Genomic DNA, 23,696 nt, shown 5'->3' with positions numbered 1-23,696 from the left:
CAGTTTCTTAATCTTTGCCCCACCCCAGCCCTTGGCCCCACCCTTCAGATGTGCTCCTCCCCCACAGAGTTGCCCTGCTGGGGCACTGTCTCACCAGCCTCCATGGCCAGCACCGTGATGTTGTGCCAGCCGGCTGTCTCTCGGTCCAGTCCCTTGCCCGTCACGATGGCGCCCGTGTCCTCATCAATATTGAAGATCTGGTCCAAATCCGAGTTGCGATCAATGGCGTACCTGAGGGTGCAGGGAGGGGCTGATTGAAGGTGCCTCAGTGCCAGCTGGAGCCTGTGCTCATATCCCCCAGCCCATCCCAACAGAAGAGGGATGGGAAAGAATTTGGGTTTGCCTTTCAGCTGACTGGGTTCCTGCTGTGTGACACAGGCAACCCGCAACCTTTCTGACCCTTAGTTTCCTCAGCCAAGAGATGGGCTAATAATTTGCACCCCACCGTTGTAAGGGTCAAAGACAGGTAAAGCGTCTGGTACAGGGTTAGCATGCATCGAATGTTCAATTCTTATCTTTCCAGAAGTGACCGAAGAATTGGGCTTGAAGGCAGAAAACCCATTGCCGTGGAGTTGATTCTGACTCATAGCGACCCTACCCCTACAGGACAGAGTAGAACTGCCCCATAGGGTTTCCAAGTCTGTAATCTTTATGGAAGCAGACTGCTACATCTATCTCCCCTGGTGCAGCTGGTAGGTTCAAACTACCAACCCCTTGGGTAGCAGCCAAGCACTTTAACCGCTGTGCCACCAGAGCTCCTTGAAGGCAGAGAAGGGGGCCGGAAATACATTCGGGCAGGGGGAACATAATGTGCAAAGGCTGGGGCAGTGAGAATTGTATGGTAAGGAGCTCCGGTGGTGCAACCGGTTAAACACATGGCTGCTAACCAAAAAGTTGGCAGTTCAAACCCACCCAGTGGCAAGGCTTTGCAGGAGAAAGATCTGGTGATCCGCTTGCATAAAGATTACAGCCAAGGGAACCCTACGGGGGCAATTCTACCCTATTACACTGGGTCACTACGAGTCGGAATCAATTGATGGCACCCAACAACAACGATATTCAGGCAATGGCCAATAGTGCGAAATGGGTAGAACTTGGACGTGGAGAGAGTTAGGAACCAGAACACGCAGGGCAGGTGTGGAATTCAGGAGTTTGATGTGTACTAGGGGGCCAAGGGGGAATTCTGAGCAGGTGAGAGGGGGTTGGTTCTGGGCTAGAAGGCCCTCACCGGCTGCCACAGTGCGGAAGCCCCAGAGCAGGGCCACAGGCAGGCGAGTGCCTGTGTGGAGGGGCGTGGGGGGAAATGGCCGCCGGCCCCACCCCGCCTGCGCAGCACGCGCCAGCTAATCTGCGGCCTTTCAGCTGCCCAGTGAAAAAACCCTTTGTTCCGCCTTCTTCCCGGGCCTTTGTGCAGCGGCTCCAGGCCTGAAAGGCCCGTGTCCAACACATGTCTCAGGCGGAGCGACCCAAAGAGGCCCCGCCAGCACTGGCAGCCGCTTTCCGGTGCTGATAATGCGGGAGGGGGCGCGGCCAGGCAGCGCAGCTGGACAAAGGCCTCGAATACCAGGCAAGGGCTCATTGTTAGGCAAGGACAAAGCAGCCTGGTGGGGCGGTGCTGTGCCCCAGTCACCAGCCCCTCCCACAGACAGTACAAGAGGGGCCTCTCCCCCATCTCCTGGAGAGGGAAGCTGAGGGGGGTGGTGAGGACACCAGAAACACTGCCAGCTGTGGCCCAAAGCCCTGAGAGGCCCCTTCAGTGGAGCCTTGGCTGCATTGCCAAACCTCTCTGGCCTCAGTTTCCTCATCTGTTGAATGGGGATAATGTCTCCCAGTGGGAACACACAGATGATAGAGCAGACAGAGCTGGGTTCGAATTCTGGCTCTTGCCCTATTTTACTCATGTGACGTTGACTGAGTTACTTGGCCTCCTTAGCCTCCCTTTGCTTACCTGGAAAAGGTGATTAATATCCTTCTCATACTGTGGTGTGGGTTGTTGTTGTTGTTGTGTGCCACTGAGTCAATTCTGACTCCTAGCAACCCTACAGGACAGAGCAGAGCTGCCCCATAGGGTTTCTTAGGCTGTAAATCTTTACAGGAGCAGATCACCAGGTCATTTCTCTCGATGAATGGCTGGGTGGGTTCAAACCACCAACCTTTCAGTTAGCAGCCGAGTGCTTTAACCATTGCGCCACCAATTCCTGGGGCTGGGGCATAGGTGACAGCCCTTATTCTTTGCTATTTGCTGTTGCAGGGGAGGTGAAGGCACTTGACAAACTGTAAAGGAGGTTGCACGTGAGTGCGGTGGCCTTATAAGCCAGTCTTGAGTCCCCGGTTTATCACTCCTTCCTGTCCCTACGCTGCTAAACCCACATCCTTCTTGCCCCTGGCCGGCGTGGGTCCTACTGACTTGGGTGAAAGAGTAAATGGAGGTCCAGACCCCAGATGATAATTCCACCCCCAGCCTACCACTTGACAGTTTGTAGACTGCTCTTCCCCAGCCATCCCCCCTTTCATTCCTTTATGTCCTCAGCATTACTTGAGTGCCTCCTTTGTAGCAGCTCTGATCTGGGCCCTAGGGATAAAGCCATGAAGGAGACAGACAAGGTCTCTAGCATCCTATGATGCTGATGATCACTCCCATTTTGCAGATAAAGACACTGAGGCTCAGAGAGGGACTTGCCGAGCTCAGGGCTGCCAAGTACGATGGTGTAAGTTGTGTCCCTCATGGGAGTACTAGGCTGAGGGAAGAAGTGGGGGTGAAGTCCAGTCAGTGTTCTGGTTGCCAAGACACACGTCCTAGTTAAGGGAGTATCTTCCTAAAGGGGCACCGTTTCTTATTTACACAAAGGTGCCATATGTGCTAGCGATGACCCTCCCTGAGGCTGCACAGGGACTCCGTGACAGACTTGGGATGTGCACCCAGATTTGGAGCGCTATACCCAGAGTTCTTTCTAACTTGGTGGACCTTCCAAAGCCTCAGCGTGTGGAGACTCAGTCCCCTTTGCCCTAGCCTGGTGCCGTCAGGATGTCTGGGCTCGAAGGACCAGACTCGGAGTCTCTGCTCTGCTGGAAGGACATTGGAGACCTCCTCCTGATTTTATAGATGGGAGAACAGAGTCCAACAGGGGCATGACACAGCCACGGGCTCCTGTTCCCAGGTCAGGGAGGGCAGGAGGCAAGGCTTACGGAAGGATGCTGACTGCCTTCTCCTTGCTTCTCCTCCCCTCTCTTCCTCCTCCCGGTTTTTCTCTTTTGTTCCCTAGTGGAGGAGAAGGGGTGGAGGGGGTGGGGGCTGGAATCTAAGCGGAGGCAGCTGTTCCCAAGGCCGTGGGGCGGGGGCTGCGGGGACCCACCATTAACCAGCTAAAGACTTGGGGCTGTGGGTCAGCATGGCTGGCTGAGGCCAGGTGTTTTGTTCCAGCTCAGGGAGCCAGCCAGGGAGCGGGGTGCATGGCAGGAGTGTGGCCCCGCAAACGAGTGTGGGGGGAACTTGTGCACCTCACATGTGGGTGCATGCATTGTGTGTCTCATCGTAGGTGGAAAAGTGTGTGTGTGTGACATGAATATGTGAGTGGTGTGCGTGCGTGCAAGCGCATGCCTGTGTGTGTGCATTGCAGCTGGAAGAGCCAAGGCTCAAGAGGCAGCTGCTCGGCATCGGATCTGGATCCAGGCCCGTGTTGACCCCAGGCAAGTCACTTCTACCTTTGAGCTTTAGTTTTCAGCAAAATGGAGATGATAATCCGACCTGGCAAGGCTGCTGGGGGGATTAAATGTATGTAAAATGCCTGGCTGAGTTCCAGGAAAATGCTCCATGCATGGGAGCTGTGCTATTCTAATTATTACTCAGAAGTGTCTGGCAAGGGGTATGAAGGAGGCCCCTCAGCCCAGTGTGAGGTCTGCGTGCCTGGGGTGGGTGGCACCACGTGCGAACTTGGGGGCTGTCAGTGGGGGAGGAGGCCAGGAGGTGGCTGTGGGTCTAGAAGTTTCTGCTCAAATCTTGACATCCTGCTCCCCACCTGGTCAGCCAGGACCTAGAGGGCGGGAAAGGGAAACTGAGCACTCGTGGGCAGAAGAGTAAAGTGGGAGAGTATGGATGCGTGTCAGCTGGTGTGTGTATGCATGTGCGTGTTTGTGTACCTGGGAGCATGTGCCAAGGAGGTTTGGGAATAGTGGTTAAGAGTGCGGATCTGGTTAGTAATCTGGCTGTGTGACCTTGGGTGAATCACCTAGTGACTCTGTGCTTCAGTTTCCTCCTCCTGAAAATGGAGCTAATAATAATAATACCTACTTTACAGGGCAGCTGTGAGGATGACAAATGTCCACCAATGAAGGACACGCAATGTGGTAGATATGTTAGCTCTTATTTACTGAGCAACTTTGTCCAGGGCTTCACCTGCACCAGCTCCTCAAATCCTCCTAGGTACGGTCATCACCCCCATTTTATAGATGAGGAAACTGAGGCTCGGAGAAACCAGGTGTCTCGTCCTGGGTTACAAAGCTGGTAAGTGGCATAGCCAAGTTCCCAGCCTACATGGGTCCAGAGCCCAAGGTCAAGGAGCACCATTGTAAGCAGCCCAGCAAGGTGCAACTGCCGGAGTCCCAGTGTACCATGGCCACACAAAAGGCTGGGTCTGGCCAGTGGAGTCTGTTTTCAGGGCTGGGGGTGGGGCGGGGGGGAAAGGGGTGGACACTGCTTCTTGGCTTGGGTGCACGTGTGTTTTTTCGTACAGAAACGTGCATATATCATGCACACAGGCATAACCATGAAAGACTGCAGGCTCATGGGTGGGAGGGCTCATGGACATAACTGAGCCGGGGCTTGGAGATGCAGCCCCCAACCCAAGCTGCTAGTGGGAGGAAATCTCTTCCCCACCCCCCAAGGAAGGGGTTGAAGCTCCTCTTCCACTCCACCTTGTCTTCATCTCTCCCCCCGCCCCCCTTTTAAGAGGTGTGCTTGCTGGCTCCAATGCCCACACATAATGACTGGAACACTGCATGTGGCCAGTACTGGCTGCTGAATGAAGGGGAGAATCAGGCCTCCAGACCACCAAGGAAAATGCTAATGTCCTTTCTCTGAGGGCCTACTACTTGCCAAACACTAATCCTCCGCCTCACTCCCCAGCCCTGGGAGCAGTAAGCACAGAACCTGGTACATTGCAAGCATTTAATGGCTATTTTTTAAATAAGTGAATGAGGCGAGTATTATCATGATGCCCATCTTAGAGATGGGGAAACCAAGGCTTGGAGGGGATGCAGTGACTTGCCCAAAGTTCTGCAGCTGAGCTGGGATTTGAAGCCAGGTTTGTGTGATTGCAAAGTCCATGGACTTTTTGCTGCAGCCTGTTGTGGAGTGTTGGGGGGATCCTCTGGTCTAGCATAGGCTATTTTGCTTTTGATGTTCAAAGAAGACTCAGGCAGGGGCTGGGGCTGGAGGTGCATAGCTGGGCTGATAAATGGACAGTTTATATGTAAGACTGCCTAATCCAGAGACAGGCCCACCTGAGCACTCTCCTCCTTCCTTCTAGTCTTCCAAGTTTTCCCACCGCCTGCAGGGGAAACTCCTGGCATTCAAGGTCCTTCACAGCCCATCCTCATCTCCCACCACCCCTGATGTGAGCTCATCCAGCTGGTCCCCCTATCCCTGACCTTGTCCTCCTGGCTCCATGATTCTGTTCCTGCCCCCTGCCCCTCACCATCACTCCAACCTGGAGCGCCCTCTCCCCAGTTCAAGCCTCATCCCCTTTGTCCTCCCTCAGGGGCCACCTGGGGGAAGCCTCAGCCCCAAGTCCCCTCAGGCCTGATCTGTTATTGGATTAGTTCACTCAGGGCCCAGCCCTTCCCTGGGCCCATGTCTGACTCATGTCTGTGTCCCACACACAGGGGAGAGTACGGCACAGGTTTGTGTACCGCGCTAACCACAAAAGAGTAAGAAGCAGGGGTGAGCTGGCAGGAGGGCAGACTCAGGAAGCCGACAGGCATGGGTTAAATCCTAGTCCTTCCTCTTTCAAGCTGGATAACTTTGGGCAAGCTACTTCCCCTTTCTGATCCTTAGTATCTTCATCTGTAAAATGGGTATAACACTTCATAAAGGGTAAATGTAAAAATCTGAGGCACTTTATACTCTCCCCAGTGCAGGGCTCAGAAAAATCAGTCTAGACAGTCAGAGTGTATTTCCCAAGAGCCTACTGTGTCCCACAAACTGTGCTATGCAAGGTCTTATGAGGAACACCCAGCTTTCCAGGAACCACCAGGCTTGTTCCTGTCTCAGGACCCTTGCACTTGCTGTTTCTTCTCCTGGGATGCTGTTCCCTACGTCTTTGCATGGCTGCCTCTCTCTTCACCATTCTGATCTCAGCTTAATTGTCCCCTCCTAGACCATTGAATTGGAAGTAGCCTCCTGTGGCCCCAATTCCTCCTTATCCTGTTCCCCTGTTTTACTTTCTACATAACCTATGTCTGAAATTATCTGGTTTAACCATTTGTTGACTTGCAAATGGTCTGTATCTGCCCAGGGAAGGTAAACTCCATGTGGACAGGGACCTTATCACCGCTGTCCCCCTGTTGCCTGGGACAGTGCGGGTATGACTCAATGCAGAGTTGTTGATTGAGTCAGTAACCCTTAGAGCCTGGGAGCCAGGAGATATGCTGGATTCTGGGCAGCTCATGTGTCCTGCCAGGACCCCTTCTGTCTACCACCGCCACTCATCACGTTCCCATTTCCAAGTTTGTCTCCCCACAGGCTGGGAGCTCCCCCCACCCTGTGCTCCGCCCTTGGCTGAGTCATCTCTCACCCCCAGGCCTGGCTTTGGGCTGAGCATGCAGGAGTTGGGTGAATAGACCTGTCTCAGCTCCTCACCACCCCCACATCTGAGGGGCCCCAGGGAAGGGCCGATAGAGAGAGATGAAAGAAGGTGAGAAACAGGTTTCAAAGTTAGCCGTTTCAGCGCAGATAAAAGCGGAGGGAAGGGAAGCCAGAGTGAGGAGCCTGAGAAGGGGGTGGAGGGTGAAACTGGAGAGGAGGGGAGTGGGCGGACCTGGCCCCTCCTCTTTCTCCCCTCTGGGCCTCGGTTCCCTGACATGACAGTATCCTCCCAGGAGAGGTCTGGGCCCAGGCCAGAGGCCACGGTGGTGTTTAAAGACTGGAGAGACAGCCAGGGTGGAAGGGAGATGGAAGAGCTCAGAGGCAGTGGCAGGACGGTTTTGACAGTGAGGGGGTGCAGGCAGCGAGGGCACCCTGGGCTTCTGGATAGAGTCTGAGCTCCTCAGCCTGTCCTTGAGTTCTGCGCCTTTCCTGCCCCATCCCCCTCAGTCTGCTGTAGCCATCGCTGCCCGCTCTGTTCCCAGGCACACTCACCAACCCTCTGCCTCCATGTCTGCACAAGCTGCATCTCTGCCCCTTCCCCTCATATTTCCATCTGACCAGACCCAGATACCCAGCTCTGTTCAATTCCTACCACCTCCAGGAAGTCTTCCCAGACCCCTGGGGCTATTTCCCACCCTGAGAGCTCATGGACGCCTTAGCAGGATGACATTTTTGTGTCTCCTCACACAGGATTGCCACAGAAGGTTGCACAGGCTGCGCACTACACAACTCCAAGAGCCTTTCACACAGATGAAGGTGGGAATGTTACCTTCTGGAATTGTGCAATTCCCCAGGCCCCGCACAGAGCTCAGCACACGGTTGGCTCAGGAACCATCATTGACCAACTATGTGCAGGGCTTTGAGAGAGGAAGCCAGGAGCCCCAGAGCCTCTTCCCCATCCATCCAGCACTGGCCACTGCCCTGACCCCGACCTCCTCCTGCGTCAGCTTCTGCTGTAACTCTTCTTCCTTCACCTATCTGTCCTCTTTCCTTCTCCCATCCTGGGCCACTGTCAGGGACTTGCTCCCTCCCTGACCCCTGCAGGCCCCAGGGACACCAACAGTATGAGCAGTGCCCCACCCCCCCACCTCCCTGTCTCCACCCCTGCTGTCTCTGTCTCTGTCTGTGTCTTTCTGCCCCTTTCGGGCTTTCTCTTTAGGCCTCCTCTCTGTTTCTACACTGCCAGCGAGGTCTCTCTGTCTCTTTTGGTTTCTGTTGTCTCCGTTCTTTCAGCTCTCCTCTCTCCAGTCTCTCCTCATTGTGTCCTCTCACCATCTCCGTGTGTCTGTCTCTCTGTCTCTTTTCTTAGTCTTTCTCTCCTTGTACATTTCATTCATTTGCCACACATTTGAGTGAGTGTTCATGGACTGCCCGGCACAGGGCTAGGCCCTGAGGATACAGCCGTGAACAAATAAATGCAAATCCCTGCCCTCATGGAGCTTACGTTTTAGTGGAAGAAACAAACAGTTTAATTGGAAAAATAGGTCGCATGTTAGATAGTGACAAGGCTGATGAGGGAAAAGTAGAACGTGGAATGGGGATATGAGGTGTGGGGGCTTAGGGTGCAGGCTGGGATTGAAATTTTAGAAAAAGTGACAGGAAAGGCCTCACTGGGAAGGTGAGGGGTGGAGGACATAAGGGGCGAACCATGGAAATACTGACGAGAACATTCCAGGCAGAGGGCTCAGTAGTCGCAGAGGCCCCAAGGTGGAGGTAAGTGTGGTGTATCTATAGAGCAGGGAGGCAGATGCCAGAGTGGCTGGAGCAGAGTGAACTAGGAACAGCCGAGGTGAGGCATGACAGGTGAGGTGTGAGAGGCCTCATATGCAGGCCTGTGGTGTACGGACTGAGGCCATTGTGAGGGCTTGGTCTTTTATTTCAGAAAAATAGGCCCCTTTGGAGCATTTGGAGCAGAGCAGAGCCATGATCTGACTGATATAGAGAAGCTGGCTCTTGTGTCGATTCTTCATTAAAGGGGGCGAAGACAGAGCAGGGGAACCAGGAAGGAGGCAACTGCCACAGTCCAGGTGAGAGAAAATGGCACCCTGGGCCAGGGTGGCAGCTGTAGAGGTGGAGAGAAGTGGTCAGATTTTAGGTACATATTTTAAGGTAGAGATGGCAGGGTTTGCTGAGGGGTTGAAGGGAGGTGTCAGAGAAAGGACCCGGGGCGGTGCAAACAGTTAATGCGCTCGGCTGCTAACTGAAAGGTTGGTGGTTTGGGTCCACCCAGAGGTGCCTAGGAAGACAGGGCTGGTCATCAACTTTCAAAAAACCAGCCACTGGAAACCCTGTGGTGCACAGTACTACCCTGACACACAAAGGGTCATCATGAGTGGGGGTTGTGGTGAGTTGGAGTGGACTTCACAGCGGGGGGGGGGGGGGTGTAAGAGAAAAAGGGTCTCCAACAGTTTCAACCTGAGCAACTGTTAGGATGGAGCTGTCATCAGGGAGAGGAGGATGGCTGAAATAGAAGCAGTGGATCGTTTGCTTTCTCGGTGGAAAGACCAGGGGCTGGTTTCTGACCATGTTAGTTTGAGATGCCCAGTGGATTCCACGTGGGAATGTGTAGGGAGAGGTAGGGCTGGAGAAATGGCTTCGGGAGCCCTGAGCAGGGGTTTGGGACAGCCTCAAAACGTCAAGGGAGGGAGTGCGGATGGAGAGAGGGGGACGGACACCGCTGAGCCCCTTCACTCTGCTGCTTTGTCACCCGCTTCTCCCTCCTTCTGAGTCCCTCCTCTCTCTCTGGGACTGTTCTCACCACCTGTTTGCTTGGTCTCTTTGTCTCCCTGTCTGTGTCTCTCCCTCTCTGCATGCCCATCTGTGTCTCTCCCCACCCCCAGCACCCGTTCCCCCGCACCCCTCCCTCCCACCCTGCAGTCAGTCCCCCTAGCGATGGCGGGATAGCAGGCAGCAGGCGTCGGCCCCGGGCAGGGGTCTCACCGGACGGGCCGGTTGGCGGCGTCGGGGTCCCGCGCAGTCACCACGCCGACCAGGGAGCCCACCTGCGCGTCCTCCTGCACCTCCAGGAGGTCGGAGGGTGGCCGGAACTCGGGGGGCTCGTCCACGTCTGTCACGGCCACGCGCACGATCGCCTGGTCGCGGAACGTGCCCAGGTCAGCGAAGCGGGGGTCCACGAACTTGTTGAGGGCCTCCAGCACCATGGTGTGCACCGACTGGGACTCGAAGTCCAGGCGCTGGGGGGCAGGGGACAGAGGACTGGTTAGTGGGCTGGGGTCTGCTCCGGCAGTGACCCCTGCCCACAGATCCCAAGCCCCTCTTGCTCTCAGAGTCCCGGAGGTGACCCCAGAGAGGGTGAGACTGGCCCAAGGCCACACGGTGACCCAGCAGTGGTGCCCAGAGTATCTGAGCTGCACCAGTGAACTGCCTCTCAGAAACCAAAACCAACCTTCTGGGATTACAGGTGGGGGAACTGAGGCCTTGAGGGGAGAGGGTCTTGCCTAGGGACACACAGCCGGTCAGGGCTAGAAGGGTCCTGAACTGAACCCAGAATTCCCATCCCCCAGCACAGCATGTTGGGGCATTTCATTAATTTATTTAACAAACACAAAGCACTTACCACGTGCCCCACTTTATATTAACTCACATCATTTTACAACAACCCTAAGAGGCTTATACGGGTTATCTTTCCTACTTTACAGATGAGGAAATAGAGGTCCGGAGAAGCTCAGTAACCTGTCCAGCACTGTTTAGCAGTTAGACACTAGCAGAAGCAGGATCTGAATCCAGGCGGTGTGGCTCCAGAGTCCCCACTCTTAATCCCACGAAAGGAAAGGGCATTCACTGGATCTGAGGTCACACCAACCTGGGTTCAAAGCCTGGCTTTGCCGCCAACTAGCTGTGTGATTGTGGGCAACCTATTTAGTCTCTCTGGGCCTCAGTTGGGAGGATTAAATGAGGGAGACATCCCCCAGTACATGTTGTTAGGTGCTGTCAATTTCAACTCATAGTGTCCCTGTATATCAGAGTAGAACTTCTCCATAGGGTTTTCTAGGCTGTAATCTTTTCTGGAGCAGATGGCCAGCTCTTTTCTCCCATGGAGCCATTGGGTGGGTTTGAACCACCGACCTTTGGGTTAGCAGCTGAGCCTGAATTAACCATTGCACCACCAGGGCTATAGGAAGGAGCAATTAATGTGAGTTGAGCTTGAATCGGCCAGATAAAATTTAGAGCTTTCTGCTGAGATCTGGCTACACCCAGGCAGGAGCTGTGCTTCTCACCAGCCCGGCTAATGCGCAACCCTCTAATGAATTAGCTCCATGTCTGTGTGTTGGCTCTGGCCTTCTAAAGACAATGTCTTACAGCCAAGAGAAATACTGATGGTGGAACTGCAGGCACCCCATTGCATGCTGGGGGAGATATCGAGTGACGAGTGACCTTCCTAGACACCCACGGGTGGGTACCTGCCCTGTGTGTAGGGACCGTCCCTTTCTCTCATTCTCCCATCCTTGTTCCCTTGTCCCCACCCTCCGTCCTGTTGTCTGGGCAATCAGGATGCAGGCAGGCAGGCAGTGGTTTGGCCTGGGAGTGAGCGATGGGCCCTGGAATCAGATCATCAATCAGGCTGGGGTTCTGCTCCCGAGCAGCACTGCCTCCACAGAGACACCTCAGGCGCCACTGCTGGAGCAGGAGGAGGGGCCCAAGGGGGGTGTGCAGCTCAGGGGAGGAGAACAAATGCGACGCTGGAGTCTCCAGGCTGGGCTTGGAGCCTGGCTCTACTGCTCTCCAGTGCGGGGCCTCTTTGGGCCTCCAATTCCCCATCTGTGAAATGGGCCGGTCTTACAGTGAGGACGAATGGAGATCCAACACAGCATAGTGTTTAAGAGGGTGGATTCTGGAGTCCATATCCCTGCTCTGCTGTGCTGGATGCATGACTGTGGGCAAGTTACTTCTCGGGGCCTCAGTTTCTCACCTATAAACTGGATAATACTAGCATCTTAGAGGGTTGTTATAGGGGCAGAATGAATTCATACATGGAAAGCAAGTGAAAGGTGCCTGTCACATGGCAAGCACTTTAAAAGTATTAGTTATTTCAGTAACACCTGAGAAAGCTGGAGCCAGTCAGTATAAGGTGGAAACCTGCCAGAGAAGGAAAACTCAAATATTTTCCACTAAAAGGAGCAATAGAAAAGTGGTAAAACTGCACCCTGTCAAAGGTGGAAAACTCAGAAAAACAAGGCAGTCCTGGCAAGTTCCAGTTCTCACAGTTTCACTGTACTACTCTCTGGGAAGTAGCTGAAGGAACTGGGAGGGATCCCTGTCCTCAAACCCTCAGTGCTAGGTAGAGGTGTGTCATTATGTGCTTGCTGGGTGAACAAAGGGCTGTCCTCTAGCCAAGGGGCAGATGTTTCTGTGGGTCCCTGAAGGCAGAGCCCAGGCTGAGAGGAGCAGATTTAGGGAGGTGGGTTCTCACTGAGTGGGAGGAGAAGAGCTGGACAATGTCAGAGAGTGAGCACCCCATCCCTGGAGGTATGCAAACATTTTACGGGCCAGTGCAGGGGGATTTAAACCTCCCATGGGAGAGTGGAGTTGAAGTGGACAGTCTTAAAGGCCTATGCAGCCCTGAGTTGCCAAGCCCATGACCAAGTCTTGGAAGATGGAAATTTCACTTCTTTATCTGGCCTGCATTCACTCTCCCTAAGGATGCCTGAGTTTGTAGTTTTAGCTTCTGGCTCCTGAGCCAGTCAGTGGGTGAGGAAGGTTGTTAGACTCAGGAAGGAAAGAACTTTGGAGCCACCAGACCTGGGTTCATATCCCCACTCTGCCCTTTACAGGGGCATTTGTAAAAATAGGGATAATGACATTTCCTCCGGCGGGAGGCATGAGGATTAAAGGAAATAATGACTGTGAAGGGCCTGGCCCAGAGTCAAAGGAGCATATCATAGTCTCTAAGAGCAAGAACACAGAATTCAGACTTTCTGGAGTCACTGAGGCTGGATGAGCCCCTGAAACTACTGCCCTGAGATCATCTTTAACCCTGAAAACATAAACCAGAAATATCCCCTGAAGGCTTCTTTAAACCAAACAACACTCTAGCTTAACTAGTAAAGAATGTCTGCAGTGAGCACTGTGCCCTTCTAAAGAACTTACTCTATGGGATCATATTGGTAACAGCAACTTGAAAGCTCAGACAGGAGGCTCAGGGGGAAGTGACTGTCAATAGGGTAGGAACAAATCAAAAAAGGGGGGTGAGACAGTTGCACAGTTTAAAGAATGTAATCAGCGTCACTGTATGGTACATGTTGAATTGGTGTATGTGTTGCTGTGTATGTTCTCAACAACAATTAAAAAAAAAAGGGAGCACAAATGCAAACCTGGATTGAATTCCAGCTCTGCCAACTAGCTGTGCAACCTTGGAGAAGTCACTTAACCTCTCTGTGCCTCAGTCTCTCATTTGTAAAATGGGAAAGATACCATCAGTGTTCTGGTTGGTCCTGGGTGCTGGGAAGAGCTAAACCTGGAGGAGGATTGGGGTGGGGGGATTTGGCTGCTCAAGAGCCAAACCCCTCGGCCCCTGGGGCCTGCCTCTCCCATCCCTCCTGGGGGCAGCGCACCTTCTGCACTACGATGATAGCCTCCTGAGTGTCGCTGTCCGTGGTGACCTTGAACACATCTCCACCGCTGCCACTCTCCTCCTTGAGGTGGTAAGTCATGTCCGTGTTCTCGCCCACGTCCGAATCCTCGGCCTTCACTCGCCCCACGGCTGTGCCGATGGGGGCTGACTCCTTGATGCTGAACTGGTACATCTCTGTGGGGGACATGGCCATGAGTGGTGTGGGGGCAGTCCCTGGCCTGGCCTCTGCCAGCTCTGGGGATGGGAAGGGGGGGTTCAGATGGGCCTCCAGGGAGGGCAGTGTTTCCGAGGGGTTCCCAGCTTGGCTAGCATGGCAGCTGGGGAAGGTGCATTCCCTGCAGAAATGTGGGAGGAGGGCCCTATTCGGTTGTTGTCATTAGGTGCTGTTGAGTCAGTTTCGACTCACGGAGACCCCATGCAACAGAGCAGAACTGCCCCATAGGGTTTTCTACGCTGTAATCTTTGCAGAAGCTTGTCGCCAGGTCTTTCTCCCATGGAACTGCCAGGTGGGTTCCAACCACCAACCTTTGGGTTAGCAGCCGAGTGGTTAACCATTGTGCCACCAGGGCTCCTAGGAGGTCCCCATTCTGACCCTGAGTTTATTTGTTGATTGACTTGGGAAAGTCCCTGTAGTTCTTTAGGCCTCAGTTTTCCCATCTGCCCAGTGAAAGGGATAGAAGAGCACTGTGATAAAGAAGTCAGGGCTCTGGAATCCATCCTAGCTGTGTAATCCTGAGCCTCAGTTTCCTCATCTGTAGAATGGGAGTAATAATAATGATAGTACCTTTCTTAAAACAGAGTAAAATTAATTTTAAAACAAGTGGGTTATATTACTTATTAATCGCATTTTGTTTACACTATTGGTTTCATTTTCAATAGATAGCATTATATTAAATAAATTAGAATAATTGGAAAAATAATAGTTCCTTTCTAACAGCAATGCTCTTACGACAATGAACTTAGATGATGATGCATGTAAAATGCTTAGTGCGGTGCCTGGCACACGCTCGAAAAGTGGAACAAACGGTATTAAAATGATGGTGCTTCATACTGACTTTGCTGTTGTTTCTTTTTTAACAAGCTGTTGATGTTAATGGCATTTATTCCTCCACTGCAGCGTATTTACTGAGCACCTATGATGTCCCAGGCACAGCTCTAGGCACTGGGGATACAGCGACAGAGAAAAGACAAAACTTCCAGCTTTCACGGCGCTCTTCTTTTAATGGCAGGAGACAGACGCTAAGCAATCACAGCAGTAAACCATACAGTATGTCAAATGGTGATGTGTATTTAGGAGAAAAATAAAGCAGAAAAGGGGGATGGGAAGTGCTGATGAGGGCTCGCGGGGTGATCAAGATAGGCTTCACTGAGAAGATGGCATTTTTACAAAGGCCTGAGGGAGATGAGGAAGTGAGTCAAGCAGAGATCTGGGAAAGAGCACTCCAGACAGAAGGGACAGCAGGTGCAAAGGCCCTGGGGTGGGTGCAATGCCTGGAGTGTTTGAAGAATGGCAAGATGACCATGGCGACTAGAGGGGAGAAGCATGGGAAAACCAGAAGGATGAGGTCACATGGGATGCAAACAATTCTCCTCCCAGAGCTGAGATGAGGATGACTTGGATGGGCCAGCCCAGCAGAAGCAGGGGCCATGGGCAGGGAGATGTGGCTTTTGGAGATGTGCCCCTTATGGGCAGCGGCCACCTCCATTTTATTAGCACACAGCAGCCAGGGGGTGCTTTCTAAAACACAAGCTGACCATGTCACTCCCTTGCATAAATCCCTTCTATAGCTCCTCACTGCCTTCAGGATGAAGTCAGGCAACCTCTTGGCTTGCCCTACATGGTGCCTGCTGCCTGGCCCCTGCTGTCTTCTCCAGCCTCATCCTCCTCCATCCCCAACTCCAGCTTCAGCCTAGCTGAAGTTCTTGTAATTCCTCAAATATGACTTGCTCTCTGTCCAGGCACTCCCTCCAGGCTCTCCTCCAGGCACTCTCTCTCCCCGTTCTCCTCTTTGCCTTCACCTCCCCAGTTCCCACTCTGCCTTCTAGCCTCGCTGAATGCTACTTCCTCTTGGGAACTTTCCCAGACTTCCAGGCTCAGCTCCTGTGCTCCCATGGCCCCCAAGCTTTCCCTGCTATAGGGATTACCACATTTTACTATCATCTTCTGTTTATTCTCTCTCTCCCTTGGGTAGGAGTGCCTGGAAGGCAAGAACCACATCTCTTATTCATCAGGCATCCTCAGTGCCTGGCAGAACACCAGGCTGTCGCATAAATGAAATGCGTGAGTGACTTGTGAGTGAATGAATGAAAACCAAGATGAGTTACCCATATACACTCACCAGATTAACACAAGTTAAAGAGTCTGATGATACCAAGTATTGGCGAGGATGTGGTGCAGTGGACACTCACATTTCTTCAGGGCGGAAAAAGAGTTTGGCTTTACTTAGTAAAATTGAAGGTAAGTCTATCTCAGGGCCCAGCAAGTCTACTCACCTGTGTATACTAGAGAAATACTTGCAAATAGCAGCAGGAGACATGTACAAAAATCTCCAAAGCAGTATCTTCATAATAGCCCCAAACTTGGAAATAACCCCAATGCCCATCAAGAATTTTTTGCACTGTTGACATCACATGTGTGTCAGAGTAGAACTGCTCCATAGGGTTTTCAATGGCTGATCTTTCGGAAATAGATCACCAGGCTTGTCTTCCAAGGTGCCACTGAGTGGTTTCACTAGTAGTTGAGTGCTTAACCTTGGCACCACCCAGGGACTCCTCCCATCAAGAGCAGCCTAGATGAATTGTGGTCTAGCCATACGGTGAAATACTATACAGCAATGAAAATGAACAAACTACAGCTACAGCAACAACACAGACGGACTTCATAAACATAATTTGAGAGACAAAAAAAGCAAGAGACAAAATAGTTTATATTGTATGATTCCATTTATATAAGGTTCAAAAGCAGGCAAAATTAAACTATAATGTTTGGTGATGCATACCTAGGTGAACAGACCCTAAAGAAAAGCAAGGGGATGATTATCACAAAAGCAGATGTGGGAGGAGGAGGATGGGGGAGAAGTTATGACCAGGAAAAGGCATGTGGGGGCTCCTGGGGTCCTGGGTTGGTGCTTACTAGGGTATTTGATTTATAATTATTTCTTAAAACAGACGTTTATAGTTTATACTCTTCTATTTGTGTGCTGAGTGGCACAAATGGTTAAACGCTAGACTATTAACCGAAAGGTTGGCAGTTTGAACCCACCCAGAGGCACCTCAGGAGAAAGGCCTGGTGATCTGCTTCTGAAAGGTCACAATCATGAAAACCCTGCGGCACAGAGCTCTACTCTGCACATACGGGGTTGCCATGAGTAGGAATCGACTCGATGACAACTGATTTTACTGCTATATTTCACAATATAGAAATGTTTAAAAAAGAGAAAGAAATGAATGAATGAATAAACAATTGTCTCCCTGAGGCCCTGGCTTCCTCCTCTCTGCTCTGCCCACCCCTTCCAGCTCAGAGCTGGCATGGAGTCTGGCACAATGGGAATGAGACTGGGTGCCCCCATCCCTCTGCATGGTGCTTTGGAGCTCCCCAGCAGTGGGCGGGGGCTGGGCTAGGGGAGCAGACAGTGGGCTGGCTCCGTTCCAGGCTCCCTGGCAACGTGGCACTGGCGTCGGCTCTGCCCACCCGGTTCTGTCGGGGCTGAGGTGCTAGGCTGCTATGCTGTACGTGCTCAGCTCAGGGATTGGATTCCCTTATCTCACGGGGGTCAGTCCCCTGTGGCGGAGCCTAATGTGAGAGCAGCAGACCTCGGGTAATGACTCGCCTGATAGGAATCAGCCCAGCTCCCTGTGGCAGTCAATCTCCGCCTTGCTCCAGCAGCTTCCCCGGTGGCTCTCGGCACTGGCCAGGCCTCAGCTTGGGACAGAGGGGCTGGTTGGGCCGACTGGGGTGGGGGACCAGGTCAGGGAACCCCTCTGTCGTCATCCCTTCTTGACCCCCTCACTTCCCTCTGTGAGCATGAATCAGGGGCATGTGGCAACTCACCGTGTGAGAAGCAGCGGTGGGGGCAGGGGGTGGTACAAAGGGTGATGGGCAGACGGGTGGACAGGTGGGGCCCCCTCTCTGCGGGAAGCAAGGTGAGGGGTAGGAAGGTAATTGCACTACTTGGATTATGGAATATCAGCCACATTTTGGGTCTTCTTCTGTAAGAAGCATAATTCTGCGGGGAGGTGGTGGTACATAGGTGATTGGGTGGATAGACAGACAGATGGAAGCCCCTCTTTTGGTGGGAAGCCTAGAGGGAGGCTGGGAGGCCAGTGGGTGGCTTGGATGGATAAACAGACAGACACCCACAGTGGCCTCCCCCCAAGGACACCCAATGAGGGGGCCCAAATGGACAGACACACAGATGGTGGCCTCCCTCTGAGAAGGTTTCACTCACTCTGAGGGAATCGGGGTGGGTTGTCGTTGACATCGGTGACCACAATGGTGACAGTAGTGGAGCCTGAGAGGCCGCCCAGCTGGCCCGCCATGTCTGTGGCCTGGATCACCACCTCGTAGCGCTCCTGGCTCTCTCGGTCGAGGTCAGGCACAGCTGTCCGGATCACACCTGTGGGTGGATGGGGTGAGGCTGAGGAAGCTCCCACAAGCTCCAGCTAGTATGGCGACCTGGCCTGTGTGGTGAGGCCGGTTCAGTTCTGGTGAGCTCTGGGTCAAGTTCAGGAGGGGAGTGGGTGATGCCAAAGACACTGATATGGTCACCAAGGAGGTGCAGAGCTCAGCAGCCATCACACACACACACTCACGCACATATACTCCCATACATACACACACTCACGGACGCATACACACGCTCACACAGCCACACACACACACATCTACACACACCTACACACACTCCCATATTCACACATACACACTCAGACATGCTCTTGCACACCTACACACACACACATACACACACTCACATACTCTTACATGCTCACACACATATACCCACACACACACGAACCTGTCACTGTGTGACCTCTCCTGGACAACCAATCTCGCTCTTCAGGCCTCAGTTTCCCCATCTGAAGGTGAACGCTGATGCTATGTATGAACCTGGACTGTACCTGACTTGTCTCTGTCAGTGGCCCTCGGCCCAAAGCTGCAGCACTGTGCTTGTCAAAGTGGGCTGGACTCACCCACCACACGCATGTCCCCTCACTGAGGTGTCACACTCAGTGTACACAGCGTATTTCACACGCATACTATAAAATGCATGCACAAAAACACACACAAAGTCACAGACACACACACACACCCCCCCCACAATCAAAGCCCCCCCCGTCAGCCCCAGGGGCCCCAGCTGCCTGCCCCACACCCTGGCCGAGATTCCCTATCCAGGCACCAGCTATCTGTGAACAGACAATCCTCTAAGCTGTTAATGGCAGCGGGGGTAGGGGCAGGAGTGGGGGTGCCCGCAAGATTAATTCTGTGCTGGAGAAGGCTGGGCTTCTTGTCTCCCTGCCAGGCGAAGAGACTGGGGCTGGGGGTGGGGGGAGTCGATGAGGCTTTCCAAGCCTCTCCTGCCACCGACTCCAACCTGTCGAGTGCCAGGTGGTGGCAGGTGGTGCGCAGGGCCTGAGCGCCGGGTGGAGTCATGCACCAGCAGCCCCTTGACGTGTCTCATAAAACCCAAGCACTGACTCTGATGTCCCTAAACAGCCCACAGACTACAATAAAGGCAGTGAGACTGGAGGAAAGGCTGCGTGTGTGTGAATACTTATGTGTGTCCCTGGGGTGGGGCCTACAGGCAGCTCTGCTTCTGGGGGATCACAGAAACACGGAATGGGTAGTCTTATGGAATCGAAGGTTATTGGCCTTCTCCATGGCCCCTCAACAGACCCCCTCTTTATCTTCCCAGGGACAGAGGTGCCTTGGAAGCAGGTGGACATGAGATAAATCCTAGAGCTGCTATTTTTGGGCCATGTGATCTTAAGCAAATCTCTTCGCCTTTCTGAACCTCAGTTTTCTTATCCATAAAATGGGGACAACCATGATCCCTCCCTAAAGAACAGGGTTTCTCACCCTCAACGCTGTTGACATTTGGGATAATTATTTCTTGGGGGAGGGGAGGCTGTCCTGTGCATTGTAGGATGGTTAGCAGCATCCTTGGCCTCTTCCCACTAGCTGCCCCAGTTGTGACAACCAAAAATGTCTGCAGACATCATCAAATGGCCCCTGGGGGTAAGCTTGGTTGAGAACCACTGAGAGTCGCTGGTGTAGGGTTTCTCCTCAAGAGAATTGCATGTGACAATAACACCCATAACTAACATTTATGCATGTTTACTCTGTGCCTGGCACTGTTCTAAGCACCTTAAGCGGATGGTCTCAGTTCATCCTCTCAACATTCCTACAAAAGAGGTGCCATGATTACCCCCATTTTACAGATGAGGATATTTAGGCACAGAGAAGCCGAGTACCTTGCTCAAGATTGCACATGCAGAAAGCAGTGCAGCAAGGATTCAAACAGCCATTCTGGCGCCAGAGCCCCTGCTCTGAACTGTCCCGCCATCTGCTGTAAGGACAGCATCTTAGGACAATGGTCCAGGACAGCAAAAGCGAAAGGAGCAAGGTCTTTTAAGGCCAAGTCTTGGAAGTTGCACAACATTGCTTCTGCCACATTCTACTGGCCAAAGCAAGTCACAAGGCCAGCCCAGATTCAAGGGGTGGGGAAATAGACTCCACCTCTTGATGGGAGGAGTGGCAAAGTCACATTGCAAGGAGGCTGTACACAGGGATGGAAGGAATTTAGGGCATATTTTGCCTCTACCATGCACCGCTCCTCTCTCAACCTCCTGATGCTGGGAGAAGCATCATGGAGGCTGTTGCACCTGGAAGTCTGGGGTAAAAAGTCTCAAATTGGTCCATGAAGCTGTTCCCAAAACCTCCTGCTTCTGCAACTTCATTCATTCACTCATTCATTTATTAGAGCCTCATTGAGGGCTAGGGCACACGGAAACAGACAGGAGGCAGTGCCAAAAGGAGGGAGTTTAGAGTCAGATGGATGTGGTCTCAAGTCTTCTTTCCATCATTTACTTGCTAACTTGGGCAAGTCCTTGAGTCTCTAAGCCTCAGTGTCGTATTCTGTAATATGGGCATACCTACTCAGTAGGGTTGTTGAGAGGGTAAAATGAGACAAAACTTCCAGCAGAAGGTTTTGCATTTGGCAATGCCTCATCGATCCCCCTTCTCAAGTCCTGGGTTGGGCACCTCATAAATAAGGTTCCCAGGGAAGCAGCAGTCAAATCTAACCATGTATTGCACTGGGCAAATCTGCTGCAAAAGACCTCTCAAAAGTGTTCAAAAGCAAAGATGTCACTTTGAGGACTAAAGTGTGCCTGACCCAAGCCATGGTATTTTCAATCACCTTGTATGCATGTGAAAGCTGGACAATGAATAAGGAAGACCAAAGAAGAATTGATGCCTTTGAATTACGGTGTTTGCAAAGAATACCGAATATTCTAGGGACTGCCAGAAGAATGAACAAATCTGTCTTGGAACAAGTACAGCCAGAATGCTTCTTAGAAGCAAGGATGGCGAGACTTCATCTTAGGTACTTTGGAGATGTTATCAGGAGAAACCAGTTCCTAGGGAAGAACATCATGCTTGGTAAAGCAGAGGGTCAGTGAAAAAGAGGAAGACCCTCAAAGAGATGGATTGACACAGTGCTGCAACAATGGACTCGAATATAGATTGCGAGGCTGGTGCAGGACCGAGCAGTGTTTCATCCTATTGTGTATGGGGTCGCTATGAGTTGGAACCAACTCGCAGCACGTAACAACAAATAACAACACCGACGACCCCCCTTCTCAGGTCCTGGGTTGGGAACCTCATAAATAAGTTCCATGAGGACAAGGATCCTTTCTGGTCTTGGCCATCATTTCATTTATAGGATCTGGCACACAGCAGGTGCTCGATAAACATTTTAATTCACTGACCGACTCCCTCTGCCTCTTCTCTCACAGCCTGGGTGTAGTTGCCTAGTTGTTTCTGGCTTCTCTGTTAGAACTCAAGTTCTGAGAGGGCAGAGCCCAGGTCTAGTTCATTATCTTGACCCCAGGGTCTGGCCCTTAGAAGGTTATCAAAAAATATTAGTTCCATTCCTTCCCAGGAAAACTGACATCCAGTTGGGAATTTTCAGTGTAGATCTTGAAGTCTCGGAGAGAATCTATTTGTGCAAGGCGGTGGTGGGCAGGGGCTGGTAATTATAACCTAACCATGGCTCCCTGCAGCCTTGTCCTCACTCAACACCCCCAGTTCCAGCTGTTGTCCTCGACGCCCCCGCTGCCCCCTCCAAAGGCGGCAGAAGGGGCCCCAGGAGCCCGTGTGATGCCTCATTAGCCTGCAAATGCCCTCCCTTTTGCCCCTGTTGGAGGCTTGCCAGCAGGCCTGGCCTTTAAACCACACAAGTTAATTCCTCTGTTGGCACTGGGGCCTCGTGGCACCCTGCCTCCTCCTTCCCTCACACCTTCCTCTCAGGCCCCGTTCCGGCTCTGCTCCCTGCTATCTGCACAGCGAGAACAGACTGTACCTCGAAGCAGCTGCTAATTATAGACCCGCATCAGCGGAATATTCCTGGCTGGGGAAATGGAGCTGGGGCTGCGAATGGCACCAGGGCGGCTCCTGCCGTGGGACTGTGGGCAGGGGGAGGAAAAATCTGGTCTCTTCTGGAAAATGTCTAAAACCCTTTCAGACTGAGAAAGTTGAGGGACCCTTCTTTCCCTAAAAAAAAAAAGCCCCCCAAAACGAGGATCCCGCCTGATGCCTGTACCTGCCTTGCTTGGTGTCTGCCTCCTACCTCCTGGGAACTGTTCCTGCCCTCCCGGGCCCTCCAGGCCTGCCTCTTGCTACCCTCCTCCTCCTGACCCTCTGCAGTGGGCGATGCTCTTTCTTGGAACTTGGCTTCCCTCTCTTGGAGTCCAATCTGTTGTCTGCTCATCCCTGCCACCTCCCAAGTCTCAGTCCTGGCCCTTCCCTTAATTCTGTGTCCTCTCTCTTCCTCCCCCTGAAAGCTGAGCAACTCTAAGGTCCCCGCCTGCCCCAGCTAAATGGATGAAGTCTCCATCATCTCATTTACATGTCTGCACCAAGAATTGCGCCGCCTACTTTCCCTGCTTGCTGTTCCCTGGACCTGGAGTGCTCTCATACCAGATATCTGCATGGCTCACATCCTCCCTGCGTTCAGGTCTCTGCCCCAATGCCTCCTCCCCAGAAAACCTGTCCTGCTTTTCTTTTCTACGTCCACCCCCTTAGCCTGCTTGATGTTTCTTCCTAGCCCTCAGCACCACTTGTCATTATGTTATATGTTAATGTGCTTATTTTCTGCATCCTCTATTTGGATAAAAGCTTCATGAGGGTAGAGTCTCTGATCTGCCTTCTGCTGCACCTCCAGGGCCCAGAGCAAAGCCAGGCACACAGTCAAACCAGTCGCCATCCAGTCAACTCCAGCTCACAGCAACCCCGCCTGTGTGGGAGTACAACTGTCCTCCTTAGGGTTTCTGTTGGCTGATTTTTCAGAAGCAGATCACCAGGCCTTTCTTCCGAGGCACCTCTGGGTGGAGTCAAACTTCCAACCTTTCAGTTAGCAGCTGAGCATGTTAACCATTGGCACCACCCAGGGACTTCAGGCACACAGTAGGCACTCAATAAACACTTGTTGGAATGCATCAATGAATTTTCCCATTGAATTCTCACAATGATCACGTCAGGTGGTTATTATTACTTCCCTTGAGCACACAGGGAAACCAAAGCTAAAGGAGCACAAGCTGTTCTCAGAACTCTAAGGCCATATTTCAGGCGGCCTGCGAGTTCTAGGAATTTCTTTCCTCCTTTTCTGTCATCATCTTAAAGCCAGTATGGTTCAAACTGAATTCTCTAGCTCTGCACCGGATCCTGGGGCTCATTTGCTAATTCCCCTGCTCCTTAATCCACATTCCTTCTGTTTTTGTAGGTGGCGCCCCTCCGCCTCCAGTCTCCATGGCGGTTTTCTCCCTGCAGGATCTCGCCATCATCTGCCATTCTCCCTCTTCTGCACCTCAGCGACCCCTCACTATCAGTTCTTTACCACCTCTGCCCTCCTAACTAGACAAGCAGGTTGAGGAGTTGGGTGGATACCAAGAAGGGGCAGGCTTTTGGTTTTTGTTCTTTGGAGCCCTATTCTGGGCACCCCAGGCTCTGGGTCTCCCTGC

General features: G+C 52.5%; 1 protein-coding gene across 1 annotated transcript in view; it reads right to left on the bottom strand.

The window, feature by feature from the left end:
* The window catches only part of CDH22 (cadherin 22), a 78,117-nt gene that overhangs the window by 25,301 nt on the left and 29,120 nt on the right, over positions 1–23,696 (bottom strand). The window contains exons 4-7 of the mRNA XM_049869239.1: positions 17,903–18,070; positions 13,435–13,628; positions 9,803–10,056; positions 95–231 (exon numbers count right to left, since the gene is read on the bottom strand). Of these exons, the coding sequence (XP_049725196.1) occupies positions 95–231; positions 9,803–10,056; positions 13,435–13,628; positions 17,903–18,070 (753 nt within the window). The remainder of the gene's footprint in view (positions 1–94; positions 232–9,802; positions 10,057–13,434; positions 13,629–17,902; positions 18,071–23,696) is intronic.

Source organism: Elephas maximus, chromosome 25, assembly GCF_024166365.1.
Source record: "Elephas maximus indicus isolate mEleMax1 chromosome 25, mEleMax1 primary haplotype, whole genome shotgun sequence".
Lineage (NCBI taxonomy): Eukaryota > Metazoa > Chordata > Mammalia > Proboscidea > Elephantidae > Elephas > Elephas maximus.
The sequence above is the reverse complement of the archived record's forward strand: the minus strand, read 5'-3'. Positions and strand labels throughout refer to the sequence as shown.